Source organism: Glycine max, chromosome 10 (genome assembly GCF_000004515.6).
Source record: "Glycine max cultivar Williams 82 chromosome 10, Glycine_max_v4.0, whole genome shotgun sequence".
NCBI lineage: Eukaryota > Viridiplantae > Streptophyta > Magnoliopsida > Fabales > Fabaceae > Glycine > Glycine max.
In genome coordinates this window covers 35,872,560-35,894,193 of record NC_038246.2, presented here as the reverse complement: position 1 = coordinate 35,894,193, position 21,634 = coordinate 35,872,560, and the positions used below count along the sequence as shown (strand labels likewise).

At 30.0% G+C, this 21,634-nt stretch overlaps 1 protein-coding gene across 1 annotated transcript; it reads right to left on the bottom strand.

Annotated features, from left to right (window-relative positions):
* Positions 1–9,385: 9,385 nt before the first annotated feature.
* On the bottom strand, positions 9,386–12,900 carry LOC100797575 (uncharacterized). Its single transcript, XM_003535935.4, has 4 exons — positions 12,601–12,900; positions 11,817–12,045; positions 10,690–10,842; positions 9,386–10,115 (listed from the first exon to the last, which is right to left on the bottom strand). Exons 1-4 carry the CDS (start codon positions 12,802–12,804, stop codon positions 9,430–9,432), a joined length of 1,272 nt encoding a protein of 423 aa, XP_003535983.1. The 5' UTR covers positions 12,805–12,900; the 3' UTR covers positions 9,386–9,429.
* Between the last annotated feature and the right edge of the window lie 8,734 nt (positions 12,901–21,634).

The window sequence follows — 21,634 nt, the reverse complement described above, 5'->3', positions numbered from 1 at the left end:
ATATACATTAAAAATTTCGAGTACTAGGTACTATGGTTTTGTATTATAAGTTCACAAAAGTTTTATCGTAAAATTAAGGTTTTCTTGATTGAATCCAAGGTAAAAAACGATATACGGAGTTCTTTATATTATTTTTATCAACTTTTTAACATCAAATAATGACATTTTTTCAAAAACTTTGTAACATATTTTTAGTGGAGGCTATTGAAAAACAAAAGTGTGATTTGTGTTGAAGTGATTAAAGATTTGTAAACAGAAAAATGGTGGAAATGGGGTTGAGTCAGTTAACATGAGATTGGTATTCGAGTTTGATGTGTCAATATCGCAAACATTAGCAACAAAGTCCTATGTTAGATTCACAGGTACGACGACAAGGACAGGATGGGAATAATATAGTGAATTTTCACGTGTATAAGAAACAAAAAAAATGCAGATGTGGCAGTGGGAATATACATGAGGAGATAAAGACAGAAAGAAGGGTATGCAGAGTTGAGTAAATGCTGTTTGAATAATTGAATTTATGTAATTTTCCTTGTTGGACTGATATGGCTTATACTGAAAAGTAAAAATTTTGGTTTCGAGTTTCAATCTTATCAAATATAAAAATGATTATTTTTTTATTAATCAATATTAATTGTTAATTGTTAATTTTTTTAACAAAAAATTAAATTCCTGAACTTTCCTCTCTTTTTATTTTTTATTACTCAACCAATCTTATAATCTTATAACTCATTGTTGTTTCTAATTCTAACTAAGGAACACGTGAATCCGGTAGGTGATACTAGGCATGGCACCCGGGCGGGGGCGGGGAGTATCCCCCGCTCCCCGTTCTCGAACCTTACCCTGCTCTTCGTCCCTGTTCCCTGACTCCCCGCGGAGACATGCGAAAACCCTGTTTTACATTAAAAAATGTAAAAAAATTATAAAAAAATACAAATTTTTTTATTTTATCATAATTTTTCAACAATAATAAATTTAAGGTTTAATTCTAAGTTTTAAACATGACTAAAAATAGGGGTTTTCAAAACCGAACCAACCCAAACGGAAAACCGCAAAAAAAAAACCGAAATCCAAATCAAACCGCGAGTTTTCAGATTAGTTTGGTTTTTTTTATAGAAACCGAGCGGTTTGGTTCGGTTTCGGTTTCTAGCTAAAAATCCAAACCAAACCGCATATTTACATATTATATATATTTTTTAATTTTTAGTTTAGTACGTGTGACATTACCCATTAGGTGTGGATTGCGTTTCAGTTTCACTATTTGCGTTTAACTTATTTTTGTGTTGCGTTTCACTTACACACTACTGACTACACAATTCACGTTTCACTTACCATTACCCTAAACCCTAATATTCTTCTTCTTCTTTCTACAAGCACTAGCGGGTAGTGGCGCACCTCAAAACCCTAACCTTACTAAGGATTGTTGCCTTTGATCTTGATGATAAGATTACTAATTAACTTACTAAGGATTGATTGTGTCATGTAGTATATAACTATATATATGTTGCTGGTTAGGGGAGATTTTCAGGAAAAAATTATTGTAGGGGAGATTTGCAAAAATTTATGTTTGATTAGTATGTGAAGGTGTTTGTATGACATGATTTGTTGTTCTAGTCAGAGTTATTCTAGGAAGCATGAATAGATTTGGATTTGGATTTGGATGACACATCTCCTTTACATTTTCAATTCAAAGATAATAGTACTGAGTACTGATTGAGTATTAAAAGAAATATTAATTCTTTGAATGTTTTAATTTCTGCAAAATGAAGAATGAAGGCTTGGATTGTTTGACATGCAATTATTGGAGACTAAGGATGAAGAATTGGAAGATTGGAATCATTATTCATATGTTTTTATGTTTTACTTGAATTATTGTTGTAGCAGATTTTTATGAATTACTTGAATTATTTGACTGTTTTATGTTTTTATACTTTATTTTCTTAAGGAATATTTAGATCTACAACATGTTAATTTTTATTATGATTATAAACAAGATTTTATAATTTTAAAAAAAAAAAAAACCGCCCAAACCGCACCGCATAGATTGGTTTGGTTTGGTTTGGATTTTATTTTTAAAAAAAAATCCAAACCGAACCAAACTGCATGTTAATTTATTGTTTGGTTCAGACGTAATTTTGAAAAAAAAAACCGCCCAAACCGCACCACGAACACCCCTAACTAAAAATACCAAAATAAATCAATAATAATAGTAATAACATCACACAAGCATAAAAGCATCTAAGAAATATCCAAGTACACATTAATGTTAAAGTATTACACAATAAAATAATAAAATTAGCATAACATTACAAGTCTTCATACAATAAATTAACATCATCATACTGAATCAAGTCTTCATACTTTCATCCAAGTGCAATGAAACATCTTCAACATCAAACCTACACAATGAAACATCTAAATATGTGTTTAGAAAATATAAAAAAGTCATGAATTAATATAATAAAATTTTCATACCGTTGGCGTTGTTGTGTCTGCATAGTCAACTATTGAGAAAAATTCCATCTTTGATTTTAAGGAACCTAATGACACAATTATACAATCATTAAAATAAATTAATTGCTTAGAAGAAAAATTTACAAGTAAAATTAAATTTATTACCTTCAATCTCATTACGCAACCAATCTTAAGAGCACATCAATGCCTCAACAATGTCTTCATTTAATTTACTACGATGTGGAGTCATAAACTGTCCACCAATGCTAAATGCAGACTCTGAAGCAACCGTTGAGATAGGAATAGCTAGAAAGTCGTTAGCAATCCTTTGCAAAGTAGGATACTTGAGTCCAATGTTTTTCCAATATCCCAAAATGTCAAAGTTACTAATATTTGATTGATTAAACAATACAGGCTCCTCCAAGTATAAATCCAATTTAGATTTAACACAATCACCAGAAGAAGTTTCTTGAACATATTTTAAAAAGTCAGAACTCCAATCAACCTTTCCACCATTATTATCCAAACCAGACACTATTGAAGATGAAGTGGAAATAGAAGTAGTCCTCTTTTCCCTAGATTGATATTCAGAAACCAAATTTTCTAATAATTTTGTCATCTTATTGAATTGATTTGTGCTTTCACTTCCATACATGAGAGGGAAAAAATAATTTAGCAACTTCATTTTCAACCTAGGGTCCAAAATAACCCCTATTGCCATCACCCCATTGATCATGCCCCACTACTTCTCAAACTTGGGAATCATACTGTCAGCCATACCTTGAATGGTGCTATTAGAAGAAAAAATCCATTCATTCAAAGCCAATCGAATTTCACACACTTTTGGAAAATAAACATTTGAAGTTGGATATTGTGTACCCAAAAATAACTCGATAACTTTATAAAATATTTCCAACTTCTCACAAATTTCAGTTGCCATTTTCCAATCATCATCACTTGGCAATGACTTATATTGAGGCTCTCGTTGAGTCAAACGCTTGAAAACTTCAAGATATGGCAATGCAAAAACAAACATTAAATAAGTTGAATTCCATCTAGTTATACAATCCATCCTTAGTTTCTTTGAATAAGGAATTTCCAATTGTTCACAAGCCTCAATAATTTTTTCTTCCCTCTTAGGTGTTCCAACCCAAAAGGAAACACTATCCCTAATCTTCTCAATGGAATCATGGATAATTGACATTCCATCCTTCACAATCAAGTTTAAAATATGGGCACAACACCGCATATGGAAGTAAGTCCCTCCTAAAATAAATGAACTACGTCCAAACTTGCTAAGAATTTTAGGAATCATTGCATCATTAGTACTACAATTATCAAAAGTTATTGTAGATACCTTTCTATCTAGATTTCATTCAAAAAAATGTTCAATTATAATCTCTGCAAGAACTTTAGCAATATGCAGTGCAGAAACATACATAAACCTAAAATAAAATAATTATTCATCTTAAAACCAAGTTCTATGAATACATGTTACTATAACTACACATATTACCAATTATATAAAATTAAAATCATAAAACTTTCAAGTGAATGATTATTTACCTCATAAGCCGACTTTGCAAATTCCAATTGTTATCAATGAAATGGGTTGTAATAGTCATATAGCCTTTGTTTTGATTCAATGCAGTCCACATGTTCGTTGTTATAGCTATGCGACTTGAATTTTTTTGAATTAACTTCATAGTTTTTTCCCTTTCACTCTCATAGAACTTTAGTATATCCAACTTCAATGTATTACGGGATATTACTTTGAACAAAGGTTGGACAAAATTACAAAACCTTCGAAACCCAATGTGATCAACCATAGCAAGAGGGTATTCATGCAATGCAATCATCTTTGTCAATTCCATCCTACCAGCATCTTGATTAAAGATATAGTTTCCAACTAAAATAGATTCGCCTCTATCTCCTACTGAAGATGATGATTGTTGAAGAGTTTTTAGTATTGATTGCTTTGGACCCCTCACTGTTTGAAGCTTACAGGTTCTAATGTGGTCGTGCAAATGCTTCGTACCTGATCTTGTATCACCACCAAGTTTCTTTTCACAATATTTACACATAGCTTTTCATTTTTCCTCTATTTTCTTTTTTTTTGAAGTGGGTCCAAGCAGCGGAAGTTAATCCTCTTTTATTTGGACTTCTTTCAACATTTTCAATTTCTTTTATATTTGGAGAATTTTCTGCTTCTTCCACCGAATTGCTTTGTGCGTCATTAGCAACTTGTTGTGTTTCTAATGGAGCAATACTATTAACAGATGGATCAATAGGCATACCCATTTTCTGTACAACAAACCAGTAATAAAATTTACAAATGAGTCATGTAAAATTGTAAATGCATAAATCTGACTCTTTTTGATAGATTACAAATTTTAAACTCAATGAATTAGTCAAACCAAAACATCACAATAAGCTAGCAGTAGAACAAAGAATAAAAAATACAACAGAAATAAATAAAATAGAGGAAGAACATACAACAGAGGAAGAACAATTCGAAGTTGCGAAACCCAAAAATGCATGGTGCGACTCGATGAAGAAAAAGGTGCAATGAAGGTTTCCACGAGTTCACAGCTGAAACGAACAGTGAAGAAGGAACGATGAAACGAATGATGAAAAAGGAATGGTGAAGAAGCGAAGAAGTGAAGAGGGTGAAGACAGTGTGAAACGGTGAAACGAACGGTGAAGAAGTGAAGAAGGAACGAAGGTGAAGCAGTGAAAAAGGAACAAAGGTGAAGAAGGAAGTCAAATCTGAATGTTTGATGCATCGTTTTAGGGTTTGGATAATGTTTGTGTCTTTGTGACTTGTGAGATATTATTTATATATATATGATAATTTTATTTTGTATTTTTTTTACTAGTAAAATATTATATTAACATTTATATTTATGTTACACATTGTGAGGGTATATAAGTAAAATTTTATATATATGGGATACGGGGACCCTACGAAATGGAGAGCATAGTCCCCATTCCTGAATTAGCTACTCGGGTTTTTCATCCCCATCTCTGTCCCCACAAAGAATTTTTCCCGACCACAGGGCCCCAAAATACCTCCACACTAAAATGTTTGTTGTGCTTGGGATGTTCTTTTGATCTTATTAGAGGGTGTTACCAAAAAAAGCTGTATGAATTAAATTTGGATTTCCGAGTCACTAATGTAAAAGTGATTCCAAACCAGGCAGATTAGGTATATTTGACGAGAAAGCAACCAAATTGATTCCATGTGTTTTTATTTAATAAAATTGAGTTATTACTTTCTTCGTTTCATTTTAATGTTGGATTTTAAAAAATGTTTTATTTATTTGTTATTTTAAAGTTTACGGTTATATTAATTATTTTTTTTATCAATTATACTCTTACTTATTTTTTAATATTTAATTATTTAACACATACATTTAGACTAATTATATTTTTATCTTAAATTTTTAATTTTTAAAAAATTTTATTCAAACTTTTAAGAAACTTATAGATTTTATCTTCTATTATTTATCCGTAAATAAAGTTGGAAGTAAAATTTGTCAAACAAAAGTTAGAGAGAAAATTCGTCAAAAAATAAAAAGTTTGATGTAAAATTTGACAATAAAAAATGTAATTATGTTAAGAATAAAATGATAAAGGATAAAATTGATAAGTTTCTTAAAATTGAATATAAAATATGACAAATTAATTTTTTAGGTGTAAAATTTATCAAAAATAAAAAAATTAGAGATAAAAAATATAATTAAACCATACATTTATCGTGGAATGAGAAAAAAAGAAAAAAAAAAGGAAAGGCATCATTATTTTATTAGAATAAAGAAAATTTATTAACAACCTCAAAAGACATATAAAAAAGTAGCAGAGGGAGTACAATTTATCCGAAAAGCTACAATTTTCACCTAAACAATATTTTTGGCTTTTATCAGTGAAGTTTTATTTTTAATATTATAAATTTATAAATATTGTGTTATTTTTCTGTAAGATTGCTTAAGATTATTATATTAAACATTAAAATAATAGTATTACTTATGAACTACGAATTGAAAATTAAAACTTGAAAGTAATCTCTTTGCCGATTTTACCGATTCAATAATATACCCAATTTTAAAAATGTTAATTAGTTCAAATCCTTTCTGGTAAGGGAGAACTATGGGATTGGGAAGCCAATTATCAGAAAAACAAAAAAACAAGCTATTGAGCAATCTCTGTGGGATAAATCTCCAGTGGATATTGGGCAATAATTGATATGTGATGCCATGGCATTTTTTTTTCCTTTTTTAAAGTTTTTTGACAACTCTACTTCAAATTAATACCTCAATGTCCCTTTCTTTTGGGCCTCTGCTCTGTTGTTTTTGTCCAAAAGAACCTATTATTAAAACATCTTTTTTTTTTGTTACATAACCTATTATGGAATAATACATTTATTCTTAATATGATTAATTCTAACTGTAAATCCTATAAAATCTTTAAAAATAAATATTTATGTTTTTGTTTAAAAATTAATTTTATTAGATTATTTTGAAAAAATTAATTCTTCCAGATTAGATTTTAATTAATACTTTAAAAGAAACCTTAAAAAAAATTATTACTTTAAAATAAATTCTATTAAAATTTAGTAAGATTACTTTTTGAAATATAAAATACGTATGTTTCTTATTTTTAAGTCTCACACCTAAATTATCCTTATTCTTCGTGATAACTATTAAATAACCACGTGATTGTCTTATTCTTAGTAAACGTTTAGAAGAGATTCTATTAATTTTATTTAGGTTTACTAAAATGACACGATTTTTATAATTTTTTAAAATGTCAAATTAATAATAGAAACTGAACCGTTCGATTGACGCGGGTGGATATTTGATCCTTGAGTCCAATAGAATAGTTTTTAGATGACATATTCCGTAAATAGGCGTGATCCTTTTTAGTCATGTTAGGTCACACAATAATTTTTTATTTTTTGAGTTTTCTTGAATTCTGGTCTTAGGACTCTTTATTGAGTGTGTTTTCTGGTATGAACAGAAATCTTAATTTAATAAAAATTATTAACTAGAAATCTCCAATGCAGTTGCAGACGGTAACTAACAAAACTACATTGTCATAAAACTGACTCTTATTATTTTCTTACTTGCCATTCTAATTTATTTACTCACACCTATTGCTTTAGCCTATTCACCTGCTTCTGTCGAAATCTTGCCTCTTACTTTAGCATGTTGAATGCGAATTCTGTTTTCAGTATCCTTGTCAAGTAGTGGTTGTAACATTCAAGTATTCAACACATTGAAAAGAGGTGCAAGTGGAGAAAATTAAGTTGGTATTCATCACTATTACATGTTCAACTACATTGGCTTCACGTGGAATCCAAGCAAAACTACAACAACTAAACCTTTGACTCATTGGTTGGAAGTTTCCGATGCGATTATTACTTCTTCTTTTTTTATGAGAAAAGAAATTTTGTTAAAGAGGAAGGAAGAGTACAAATACTGTAAGGTTAGTCTTACTCCGCTTTAAGGTAGTTTCTTCTATATGTAAGCATGTATCAAACCTTTATTCAATCTAAGGTTCAATTCAAAACAAAACCTTTTTCTCCCACTTTGGTGCTAATGGTTAAGATATGTTTGAGCAAGTGCGTTCGAGTGTTTGGTTATCATTATCCAACGCGAGTATACTCTCTCTCTCCATGTTATATTGAATCAACAAATTTTAATTTTTACATAAATGAATTTATTTGACGTGACTTTAGGATAATACATACGTAATAACAGACGTACTCCCAAACACACTTATAAATGTTAGGAAGTCTCAATCAGGTTTGCAAATGGATCTGATCCTTATCTGTGTGGTCTATCATTGGAATGAGTGCTACAACATTTTCGCGATAACAGTACTATGCCCTCTAGCAACGAATTTTCATATGCCACCAAAAACATTCTCTCAATCTGTGACATGATAAAGATAAGCAAATGCAAAATGCAAAATACTTATATGCTTATACATGACATTCTGCACGTGTAAAATGACATTTAGATGCCCCATTAAATTTCTCATTTTGGTAATGGAAAAAATGTCATTGTTGACAAGGTTTCAAAAGCTCCCCGGTTAACTTTTGCAAATTCAAACCAAAACCATAGGTCCGGAGTATTCAATGGAAAATTGAATGCCAGTCAGACAAGAAGTATAGAAGAATGTAGAGGGCAACAAACGAATGCTCCTTTTGTTTTTGGTCGGTGGGGCTTATGACTTAAGAGTAAATTGAATAAAGTAAAAATAAACAAATTAATAGAAACAAAAAATATATAAAAATGCTCATGACATTAGGCTAAAGTACTGCGCTTTGTAAACAAGCAAGGATTTTCATGTTCTCAGCTTGTATGTTTTCATTATTCATGAGACTTGGAATAATTAATTACTATTAGTTCTTTCTTTTATTGTCCAATGTAATAAATGGAACATGAAAAATTAATGCAGGGCTATTCTGAACCAATCACTCCCTCTGTCCCTAATTACAATATCCTTTCAACTCGTTTACAAAATAATTATTACATTAAATTTATTAATTATTTGTAGTATCATTCCAGAATTAGCTTTTTATTCTCTCTTTAAAAAATAATAATTAAGGATATAAAAAAAATAATTAATACGTCTAGAAATTAGAATAAGATCTTATAAACACAGACAAACAAATTTTTGAAAAATTCTTATAATTAGAGACGGAGAGACTATTGCACAACGGAACTAATACCATCAAAGCACTGGATGAATAAAATATATCTTCAAAATTTAATCCGAATGGATGGAGATGTATTAACCTTAGGCTCATGCCAAAAACCTGCACAGAAATCCTATCATGTGAACCCAGTTGAAATATGTTTTTCCATTGACATAGGAGAATAGTAGTATATCATACTTCATAGTAAATGAGACTGATTGAGAATTTGCTGAACGCAGACTACTAGTATTAACATTGTGATAAACCGGTTAGCCAACAACAATAAAACCTCTTTTTATGTATTCCAAACATGAGAATGGTAAGCCCATTACATGTTCCAGTTCAAGGGATTTGGAAATGAGGGTGTTAATAGCAAAGTCCCGGTTAAAATACTTACTATCCCTACCAAAACCTCTACACACAATCAGAGACGTATTACAGACCCAAGGAACTGCAACAGTAAAAGCAAGGCCAGAACCTCCTTTTCCTACAAGCACATCTTTGTATGCTCGGCAAACTTGAGATACATACTTTCCCATTGGTAAAATTTGCTCAAGCTCAGATGGAACAGATCCATCATGATTCAAGACATCAGAGTCAGAATGCAGGTTCACCACAACAGTGCCATGTTTGGGATGAAGTTGATTACTCAGGGCTTTAAGGAATGGTGAATCTGGGTCCCATAACTTATGTGGAAATATATCTTCACCATCATAAGCATCAACAAAGATCATATCGTATACATTGGTATTATTAACAATAAATTCCTCAGCATCTGCTTCATAAAGGAAAATCCTTTCATGCACTCCTTTCCACATTACTTCATCAATGATATCAGGTTTTGTAACAGCCCTGTCACCTGATTTTGTCATGAGTGAGAAACCCGGGAACCCCATAGCACGAATTGAGGCCGAGATAACTAGGGGATCAATTTCAACTACATGGACAATGGCACCTGAAAAGAGCACATAAATTAACCAAGGTGTATAAAGATCAATTACCACCATAAATTTGTCAATATAAGTGAACAAGGAGGAAAATCATTAAGAAATCCAAAAACCATGTCATACAAAAAAGCATGCTATACAAGTGGCCTGCTTTATGAGACTCAGCATCTCCAGACCAAGAATCAGTCTATGCAAAAAGGGGGTGAAGGAGAAAGGAATAGATTTATGATGGTCCAAGTAAATATGTATCCACGTAATTCAGGTCATAGAGGTGGTACCACAATACCACATATGAACATGTTCCAGTTCATTTCTATTGACATTACAGCTTGCCAATGACAATAACCATGTCCAAGGTTCCATGTCATATCCATCAGAGTGCAGGATGTGACTAACGATTTAACTATGAAAAAAAAAAATCCCTGTCTTTCCTTTGAAACACAATGATATATCATATATTTCCATGATGGATGTTTTCTTTTCTGTTTTCCACTCAAAAAGCAAAATCTTTTAATTTGGATATTTTAACCAACCACCTAAAAGTTAAAACTAGAAAAAACCATAAAGTACAACAAATTTCACCTTGGATTCGACTTGCCAAAAACAGTGGTAAACTTCCTCCACCATGCCCAATGCATAAAATGTGCATATTTTTCTTTCCTTGCAGTGCACTGATGATATCAAAACTACATGAGGCTATAGTAGTCAAACCAGCTGATACCATACTCTTCACATCTGCAAGATGGCATTAAACAAATAATATATATACTTGGGATTTAATTGAATATGAACTGAAAACAAACTCTAAGGATAGATATGCTCAGAAAATTGGAAATCAAGAATCATGACTTAAAAATACCCTATAACTTTTTTAATAAATTCCATGACCATGGCCATGACCAAAATAAAAATATCAAATCTGCAATGACATATAGCAATTAGTGTAAAATGGCCCAAAACAATGGAGTGGTGAGCATAAAACAAATCTTAATTTAAGGAGTGAATCAAGAAAATAAGATATCCAAGTCCTAAGGGCTCAAAAAGTCTGGCAGAAGCTCTAGACAGCCAACGAAGTAATCATCATCAAATGGCAAACAGGAGCCTCCAAAGAAAATCCCCTCATGCAAAGGGAATCAAATCACCTGTCTCCTTTTTATGTCCCCTTCACAGTCCCTCCAACAAAAAATAACAACTTAGTAGAGAAAACTAACAACCTAGAGAATATTATTATTCAAGAGAGATTAATTCTTTAGTAATGTGTCAGTTTTTAAATGGAGAGACAGAGAAGGGAACAAAGAGTATAGGTGGTTTCAATCCCATCAAAGATGCTGACTCAACAAAACATGGTATCCAAAGAAGACTTCTTTGACAGAATTCAATGATTAAGCATAGATTACACTAATTTTGGTGCTCAAATTTTCCCAAGTCAAGCAATGATTGTTCAAATTAATAGATAATTAAAATACATAAATCACCATACAAGTATCACTCCTAGTAAGCTAGCAGCAGCTTTAATCTTAACAATCTTACCGCATCGCATAATAGCAATCACTAACTAAAAACTAACCCTATCCGGCCCCAATCTGATACTCATATTTCCTTCCATAGTTTTCATATAAAAACTTATTAAAACAGCAAAATGACCCTAGGAAACAAAATTCCATCACAATCATATTTTATTCACATTGTAGAATAGTTAGGAAAAGTACATGGTACAGCCAAGCAATGTGGTTGCTGCATGAGATAGACAACACCGGGCGTGTTTTCACGGTAAGCAGCCATTACTTTAGCGGTGCTCTGGCGAGTAACTTCATTGAATCGAAGCACCCTCCATTGGTATCCAAGAATCCTCAGCTTCCCTCCATCCTTGTATCCAGGATGCACCTCCTCACACCTTTGCTGCAGCCATCTTTCCATTCCTGACCAATGCATTTTGCTCTGAAAACCATGCAAAAACCCAAAGTTTCACTGACAAAATCATGCAGAAAATGCAAATGAAAGAAATGAAACATTTTTTTTCTATCAAAAAAAGGGAGAAATGTGCTTTTGTCCTTATACTTTTGATTAAGATTAGTTTTAGCCTTGTATTTTCAAATCAATTAAAATTGTCCTCCAACTTTTGAAACTCCACTAACAACATTAGTGACAAAATCACATATTTTCAAAAGTTGGACGACTGATTTCATAGGGTCTAAAACCAAGTTTGACCAAAAGTACAGGGACCAAGACACATTCCCCCAAAAAACAGAAATCGAAGAATTTCACACAGAACAACTAAATTAAATTAGGTTACAGAACTTCAATATATGTTTTTAGTACTTCATCTATGATCATTTTCATTTAATTTGAAACAAGTGTGCACATGATATCTATTGATTTGCTGTAATTTAATTTGTCTGAAATTTCTAGTTCATTTGGAAACTTATAAAATGCTTCGTGCAAACAGAATTTAAAGGAAACAAAAACGTTGAGAGAGAGCGAGAGGAAACTCACGGGTCTGGAGGAGGGATATGCAACGACGGCAACGACGCCGTTTCCCTTGCCGGAAGTTGATCGGAGAACAGAGTGACCATCGTCGGAGTCGGAGCCCCACCACTCGGAGGAGTAGAGCCAGTCACCTTCGTCTTCCATGCGCCGCCGCACCGCCGTCGAGAAACGGCGGAGGTAGCCGGAAACGACTCTGGCTCCGCGCCACATGAGGTAGAACCCTAACGATGGGTAGGGTTTTAGATTTTATTTGGGTTTTATTACCCGGTTTGTATTGGTCTATTTGCTTGAGTTAAGGGTTAAGGCCTAGTTCAAGTGGTTGTGAGTTTTTTATTATAAAATGAAATTTTAATATAAGACGTGTTTGATAAAATTGGGATTGAATTGAATTTTTTTTATTAGTTTTTAAAATAGTTTTATTCTTATTTATTTGTGAAACCAAAAGCCCTCTTTGGGATGATTTTCTGTTTTTAATTTTAAAATTCATAAAAACTAAAATCAATTTTTGTTTTGAGTTATATGTTTCAGTTTATTTTGATTTTTAATTTTTAAAAAGTTGTTGTAAATTAAAAATAGATAAAATAAATCAAATATTCTATTTTATCTCATTCCATTATAAAATCATATAATATAAAAACTATATTAACACAAATTAATTAAAAATTAAAATAATTAAATTTCTGCAAAATATTTAAAAAATTAAAAATTGTACAACAAATAATATGTTTAAACTATAAAAAAAATAATGACAGAAACATAACTAGTAATAATAAACTAGGATATATAACATGTTTCTAGAAGTTGTGCTAAGTTTCAATTAAGCAAAAAATTACACATTAAGTATAATATAATTATGGTGCTACATTAATTTGTGTCTCATAATTATTAAACAATTCAATCTCAAAAATTTGTTATGTTTGTTGTACTCATTAATGATGACCCAAACACATGTTTATTTCTTTGTTATATTGTTTTAATCTAATTCTTCAACTTTAAATTGAACATTTTCTATAGCATATTGTTATGTTTTGATATATACAATAGTGGACAAAAAAATTGCACCCTTCTATATTTACTCCCATTAAGAGCAGTAGTGTAGGAAATCCTCTTTCATCAATCAATACACATGCATATTATCACACATACAAAAAAAAAATAACCCTTTCAAAAAACCCTCAAATCTACTTCTCTCAAACAAGTCTTTGCTTACCCATTATCACACATACACATACACAACGAGCGGTGAATGGCGATGGTTAGCAAGAGAGAGAGAGTCGGTGAAAGAGAACTCATTGACTGACAGGCAGTGGTGGGTGGCGACAACCAGCGAGCAGTGAGTGACAAAGAACGACGATGAGATGATGAAAGAGAGGGTTGCGTGGAGAGAGAGTCGTCAGAGAAAGAAATTGTTGATATTCAAGGGATATAGTTCAACATGAAGGGGTGTCTAAAACTAACAACAAAACCCCACAAACCATTTTTTTGGTTTTACAAATAAGGGTAAAAATTGTTTTAAAACCCAATAAAAAAAACCCATTCAACCCCAATTTTACTGAACATGTTTTCATTTTGAATTCCATTTTAAAATCAAAAATTGGAAACTCATAATCATCTTGAAAGGGACTTTAGTTTTGAATCTCTAGTTTTTATATGTAGTTTTTAAAATTTTCTTCACCATTGCACTGATTTTAATAGATCGATGTAAGTTTTAAAATAAGCTTTCAATCTTAAATATAAGGAAATTTTTTTTTTCTTGATATCAAATATAATAAAATTTTCAATTAATTTTACTTTATTTAATACTATTATCTCTAAAATATTATTTATTTAATTTAGATAATAGTAAATTTGAACCCTGATCACTTGGTTAAGAGTCATAACTTGTGTCAATCTTTATTGGTGTATAGTCAAATTCAAACTAGTATTAAAGATATTGAAAATGATATAGATTGAAATAGACACAAAGCAAGTATTAAATGACTCAATTGATATTAAAAACATATCATGATATATCATATCATATGCATGTTAGAAATAAATTTGATTTTTAAAGATAAATTGTATATATTTGAAATTGGTTTATATTCAATTATAACTCTCTAAACTGTTCAAATGATGTTAAAAATTTAGAAAATACATTATAGTCATGTTAGGAAAGTGAAACTTGTCACTTTTTTTTATCAACAAATGTTAGTTGGTTAATTTTGTCATAAATATCATTTGAGATATTCAAACTCATGATCTCTTTCTCTTCTTTTTTCTTTTCCTCTTTTTCAACCACTCATTAACCTTATATCTATGTTGAGGTTTGGTTTGGATGAACTATGTCGCAAAAGGTCTCGAGCTTTGTGCGGAGGAAAGACTCAGAGGTGAGGGGGAAAGGGGAGATGAGGAGGGGAGGAAGAGAGGAAGAAGATCAAAGAGGTTGAGGGAGAGAGTATTTTGTCCTAAAATTCCGTAGAACCAACATCTTCGCAACATGTGATCGATTCTTGTTAAGAAAAGTAACAATGTTTGGTACAGGTGGTGCATGTAGAACTAAATGCAAATTTTAGGAAAAATTTGTGTAGAGATACAACAATGAGTGATGTGAGTGTAACAAGTTTCAAAAATATGAAAAACAAGTATAATTTACTAATATATATATATATATATATATATATATATATATATATATATATATATATATATATATATATTTTGTTGTAGCTAAAAAGAAGTCAACAGTGTTAAGATTGAAATAATTTAAGAAGGATTGAGAATGATTAATTGAACTTGAAAAATCAATCAAGAAAATAAAAAATATTAAAATGAAGGAATAAATATCCATATTACTTTTTAAAAGCATTAGGATCCATATTAATGAGTAATGATTCTGGTTGATGAATTAAAATCAATTTAATTTAACATTTATTTTGAAGCATAGTTATTGAAAAAGTTTTGAATGGACCTTAAAACTTGTATATTAATAGTAAAAATCATTTCTAATTTTTAATAATTCGAAACACTGCCAATGACAAATATTGAAGCTTTTTAATCTAATGTATATTTCTATCTTAATTATAATATTTCACACGTCTTAAAAAAAATAGAGATACCAATGTTCATATCTAATTTTCTTTTCATTATCCTTTTTATTAGTTATAACAAAAATTCTCAAAATGGATTAAGTATGTTACAAGAACTACGATAATATGACAAAACATGTGAGTTGGACTAATGAAATAAAAAATATTTTTTTCTTAGTCAAAGAACAGCTTATAATTAGTGGTTTGAGCAGTGAGGAACTCCTTAGTTAAGTTTGAAATTATGTTTAATTTGATATTAATATTATGTTTAAATATATTTTTAGTTTTTTAAATTTAGATAATTATTTTTTAGTTCGTTAAAAAATCTATTTTAATAGTTTTTAAATTTGAAAAAATTATTTTTAGTCTCTTTTATTTTTTATGTTAATACTGTTACAATTTATGATAATTTTATATTGTTCAAAACATATTTTTAATTATTTTTTTTAAAATAATTTGTAATAGTTTTAAAATCACGTAAAAAATCACAATAATTTTACATTCATATTTTTTTATTTATCTTCTTTACGATTACTAGAATATGTAAAAAATAGTTACCAAACCATGAGTAAAATATTTTATCGATTTAAAGTCGCTAAAAATTATTTTTTTTAAAAAAAAATTTGATAGTTGATAAAAGCACCACAAAGTATGAAACTATAAACATAATGGACAAACAAGAATTAAAAGTAACTTTTCAAAAAAAATTGGAAGAACTAATAAAAATAATTTTTTTAAGAACTAAAAAGAATAATTACCTAAGCTTAAAGGATTAAAAATATATTTAAGTATTAATATTATAATTATTAATTTTCATTTTTAAAGTGTAGTTAATTACTGTTTTTAGACGAACAACGGGGCTATAACCGGCATTTAGTTCAACCCACAAGAGGGCTACCTTGTCTTAAGTTCAAAAATAAATAAAATAATAGAAATAATATTAGGAATATTTGTGTTGCCAGCCAAACCAAACTAAAAAGTAAAATCCCATTTCTTACATGAAGGATGAATTTATTATGAACCTATTCCAAATCTGAATAAATTAAGTCTACCATACAAAATCTTCAAACCTAAAATATTCCATTTTATATTTAAATTATTCATTAATCTAGAAAAATAAATTAATTGATGTTAAAATCCTTAAAAAATCATAACAAAATTTCACCCTAATAATCCTCATAAGTCATAAACTAACTGGTTGACAGGGGCTTACGAGGATTGACCCTACAGTCCTAACATGCTTAGAGCCTTGCTCAAAATGTACCTCAATTAAATCACTTTCAATCATACGTACAAAATTATAACAGATTGATCCATAGACTACGATTCATGAACCAAGGGATCAAGAACTGAAATACACAGCAAATTTCTTCAACATATATCTCATTGATAATAATCATATTAATTTGTTCAAGCTAACATATGATCACTCTTGAACAGCATCGATCACTTTCTTATTCGACCGGTGGTACTGACTGATATCATTCTTATATATATATATATATATATATATATATAATTTCCTGCCAATGGGTAGGGGTTTCTTACATACTATATTATCATATTATTAATTATAAGAAAAAAATACTCATTTAATTTTTATAATTATATAAACTTTACTTTTTAGTTTTTTACACTTAAAAAATGTAAGTTCTTGTACAAACACTTTTGGATTCTTTTTGGTTCCTGTCATCACAAAAACTTTATCTTTTAAGCCCTGCATTTTGTAACACAGCAAGATTAAAAGGAATCCAAAAATACTTGCAAAGAGACTAAAATGAATATTTTTGAAGTGTAAAGACTAAATAATAAAGTTTATGTAATTATAAGAATCAAAGGAATAATTTTTCCTTATTATAAACATAGAATACGAAATAAAAAGTGAGTAATTAACAAGTTGGGAAGGGAACCCCACAAGAGCTAGCGACCCTTCTGGAACCAGGAGAATTGACATACTGCCTCAGACTTGGATTTTGGAGGTAACCACAGAGGCATGGCCTTTGTTCCCTAACCTTCTGGCAACAAGTAGTTGATGGTGGAGATGAGGAAGTGATTGCCCCCAAACAAGGACTCAATTCCACTGGGCTACAAGTCACAGCCTCTGCCTTGGGGGGAATCACAAGCAATACTAGTGCCACCAGCACTATTAATGCAAACCCACCACACACCTTCTTCATCATATTCATATGCATCCTCTCTTGATTAATTTGGTGCCGAGTTATTGCATTTGCTATGTACTCAAACTATGCTTTTATATAGAAAAAACTTGTATGTGACTTGAAAGGTAAACATCCAAGGCCCCACTTGTACTAAAATCGAATGATTTTTCTGTTGTCTTTTTTTAAATTATTCATGTGCTGTCCTTTTAAAAGATATTGTTTTCATGATTTTTATAAGATGAATTTACGATTAAATATTAATAAAATGTTATTTTGAATGGGTAACGTGGGAAGCCTTATTAGGTCCTGCACGCTACGAAAGTATTTTCGTCCGTCGGATCCATCTGTCCTTCTGCTCAAGGTGTAGACTCTCTTCACATGTACCGCATTGTATTCCAATCTGTCCTTATTTAAATTATTTTGAAATACCATATGGAGTTAAGCTACAGTCACGACCTCACCTGCGCATAAGAGCCATGTGCTAAACAAATCCTTTGTCGTCTCGTGACTAGACCGATTGGGCGTCCACAATTCTCATTTTTTCGTAAATAATTCTTTAGTAACTTTTTTGGCCTGAGGCTTCACAAAATTTACTTTGAACTTGTTGTATTAACTGAAAAACATATAATTACACAAAAATAATTAAATTAATTTTAAATAAACTTCTTATTTATAACTAAATACATTTAATTATACATATATGCATTTAACAAAGAAAAGTTATAAACACACTTTCAAACACAAAATTTAAAATCAACAAAGAGAATCAAAATATGATATGAGACCCACATAATTTTCTCACCTCAATATATATTAAAATTATTATGTCAGATATGTCACATGTTGGCGGGACAATATAAACTTAATTATCAATTTGATTCTCAACTTATTTTAAATAATTCAATTTAGTCTAAAATTATATATCAACAAATTATATACAAAATATACCATCAAATTATTTTAAATAGTTCCATTCATCTAAAACTATATACTAACAAATTTTTATACAAAATATTTATAATATGATGTTTCAACATGTTAGCTTCATTGATAATCTATTAAAATATAGAATCTCTTTCTTATATGTCACAAAAATAAACAATAATTATTTATACTAAATTTTTAACAATTTTCTTTGCAATGTATACTAATAAATAGTTAATAAAAAATCTCATCCATAAGACGTTCAAAGAATTAGTCATTGTGCAAACACAAACAACAAATTTTTATGATTTATACACAGTCAACAAACAATGACTTGATAGAACAAAAAATATTGGATTGATTGAAACTTGGGGTAGAACTTGATTTGTAAGAGCCAGAAATGATCATGACAAACTACTTGTAACTTGTAATAAGTTGGTGGAACTTGATGATTTGTTAAGAGAACTAAACTCAATCTTAGTGATAAAAACCAACAATTATAACTTTTTGTGTTTGATCTTTGTTTGTCTCTTATTTTTTTTAAGTAACTTATGGTTTGAATTTGATTTTGATATTGAAAATATCTTTTATTGTATAAAATATGTTTTCGTAACTTGAATGTGTTTTTCTGAAGAATGTTCATCTGGCTTACCAAACTTTTCATCCAATCGATAACTTTGTTTGCTTTCAAAAAGGCTTAAAAAAAATCTAAAATCACAATTCAACTTTTTCTTGTAATATTTGTGGATTTCAAGGAATGAATACTGAGAACAAAGAGTAACTCTTTAGAGCTTTTGATGTAAGTTGATCTCTCTTCATTTCAAAATATATATATATATATATATATATATATATATATATATATATATATTTTAATTTTATGTGTAAACATGATAATTTTTTTAAAATTATTATTTATTAAATAATTATAAAGGAAGGAAAAAATTTCCGACTTATAAAATTTATGGATCCATCACTATATATATATATATATATAAAGTTAGACTTATAAAAAAGTTACTATTATTAATCAATATTTAATATATATACGCTAAGATCATAAAAAATAAAATAAAAGTCTAGAAAAATTGTTGCTAATTCATTTTTAGGTCATTAGCTTATGATCAGTGGTCTGTTTTACTTATATATAATATATTCATATTTTTTCTACAATGTCAACTATTTCAAAATGCTGCTCATATTATATGTCTAACAATTGATTATACTTTCAAAATTAAATTAATTGAACCAATACAGACATACAACGATACACAAAAAAAGAGGGTTCCAAATAATGCAAACCCATATTAAAATGGCAATTGATGTATATACTTCCATATTTCAGTAAAATACCTTCTATATTTTTAATTCAAAAAAACCCATTTATGTTCAACACCCTGTTGTTCAATGTTCACATATACAGCAGGTCCACCAAAGTAAATATTATGAAGCATCAAACCAATAAAGTAATTTTTTATTTATTAAAAACGTTAAGTCCGCGACTATTTAGTCCATGCATGGCTCCTATAGTTCTATGCGTGGGTGGGGCCTGAGTCTGTGACTAGCTCCATGCATGAGTTCACGTGCTATGTCAAATTAATTAAAATAAAGATAGATCGGGATACAGTATGATACATGTGAAGATAAGTCTATCTCTTACGCGGAAGGACAAATGAACCCGACGGGCGAAAATACTTTCGCACCGTGCTGGACTTCTAAGTCTTCTCACGCTATAAGAAAACCTAATATCATTGTTGATTTCAATTGACATTTTCTTTTATTAAAATATTATTATTAGGAGGATACATTGACTTAATTGATAACTCATCTCGGCTAAAACAGCTAGTCACCTCTGATATAAAATCTCCTTTTTCAATTATATTTTTTTTCATTCATTCAACCTCGATGATATCTTACTAATTGAAACCACAACTTATTAGTTACAATTGTCAATTGCATGGAGAATGCATTAATGGTCTGGGAGAATTATTTATTGGCTGTTACAGTGTGTGGTTTATATTGTCGGGATGATATAATATGATGGGTGGGGAGTAAATGTTTGGTATTTATTGCTGGAAAGGCAGGTCTCGGGTGGCTAAACAAAACGAGTGATAGAAACTTTAATTTATCCTTGGTTACTAAATATTTATATTGTACCGACAAAAAAAATTAATATTTATAGTCATATAAATATTGTGTAACCTTGGTTTGGGTATTCTTTGTGCCCTACGCATATCAACAAATACCTTATTTTGCTTATTAAAAACAAAATTTGACATTTGACAATATATAATGACAACCATATATGTTGGTGTTCACACTGAAACGTTGCTGAAATGGTAATGTGGAAAATTATTTCTAAAGTCTAAAGTAACAGTACTTGTGGATGGATGGATCATGTGGTTCTATTGTTACAAGTAACAACTTACAAGTCATTGTTTCTTGTTAAAGAGAATCCGTGTGGAAGGTAGGACGATTGGACAAAATGTAGCAAAACAATTATTGGAATTAATTGTTTAGTTGGGGAAACTTTTTAACTCATCATTAGAATTTAGTAGTCGTGGTTTCTTGTTGGACAACGGATTATTCTTGAAACGATAACAAACTAACTTTAATTATGCAGTCGTAAAAAATGAAATTCTGTGTTAATTTGTATGGGGAAGGAAAAACGGTAAAAACATAAATATATACTTGTATGAATCATAACACATTTAGATCAAATAGTCCATTAGGGTCTTCCCTTCCTAATTCAAGTCTAACCCATAAAATATTTTAACACATGACTCTATTTATGAATTATGCAATATATACAACTACTCAATTATTTTTAAAATCTCAATTATTTTTTAAAATTATTTTAACTCATCGTGCCTCAAGTAATTAAACTCA

Coding starts and splice junctions, on each gene's coding strand:
- LOC100797575 (XM_003535935.4), bottom strand. CDS start 12,804: ATGTGGCGCGGAGCCAGAGTCGTTTCCGGCTACCTCCGCCGTTTCTCG. Junction 10,843..11,816: donor ACATTGCTTGGCTGTACCAT/GTACTTTTCCTA, acceptor GCCATCTTGCAG/ATGTGAAGAGTATGGTATCA. Junction 10,116..10,689: donor TTTGGCAAGTCGAATCCAAG/GTGAAATTTGTT, acceptor TGCTCTTTTCAG/GTGCCATTGTCCATGTAGTT.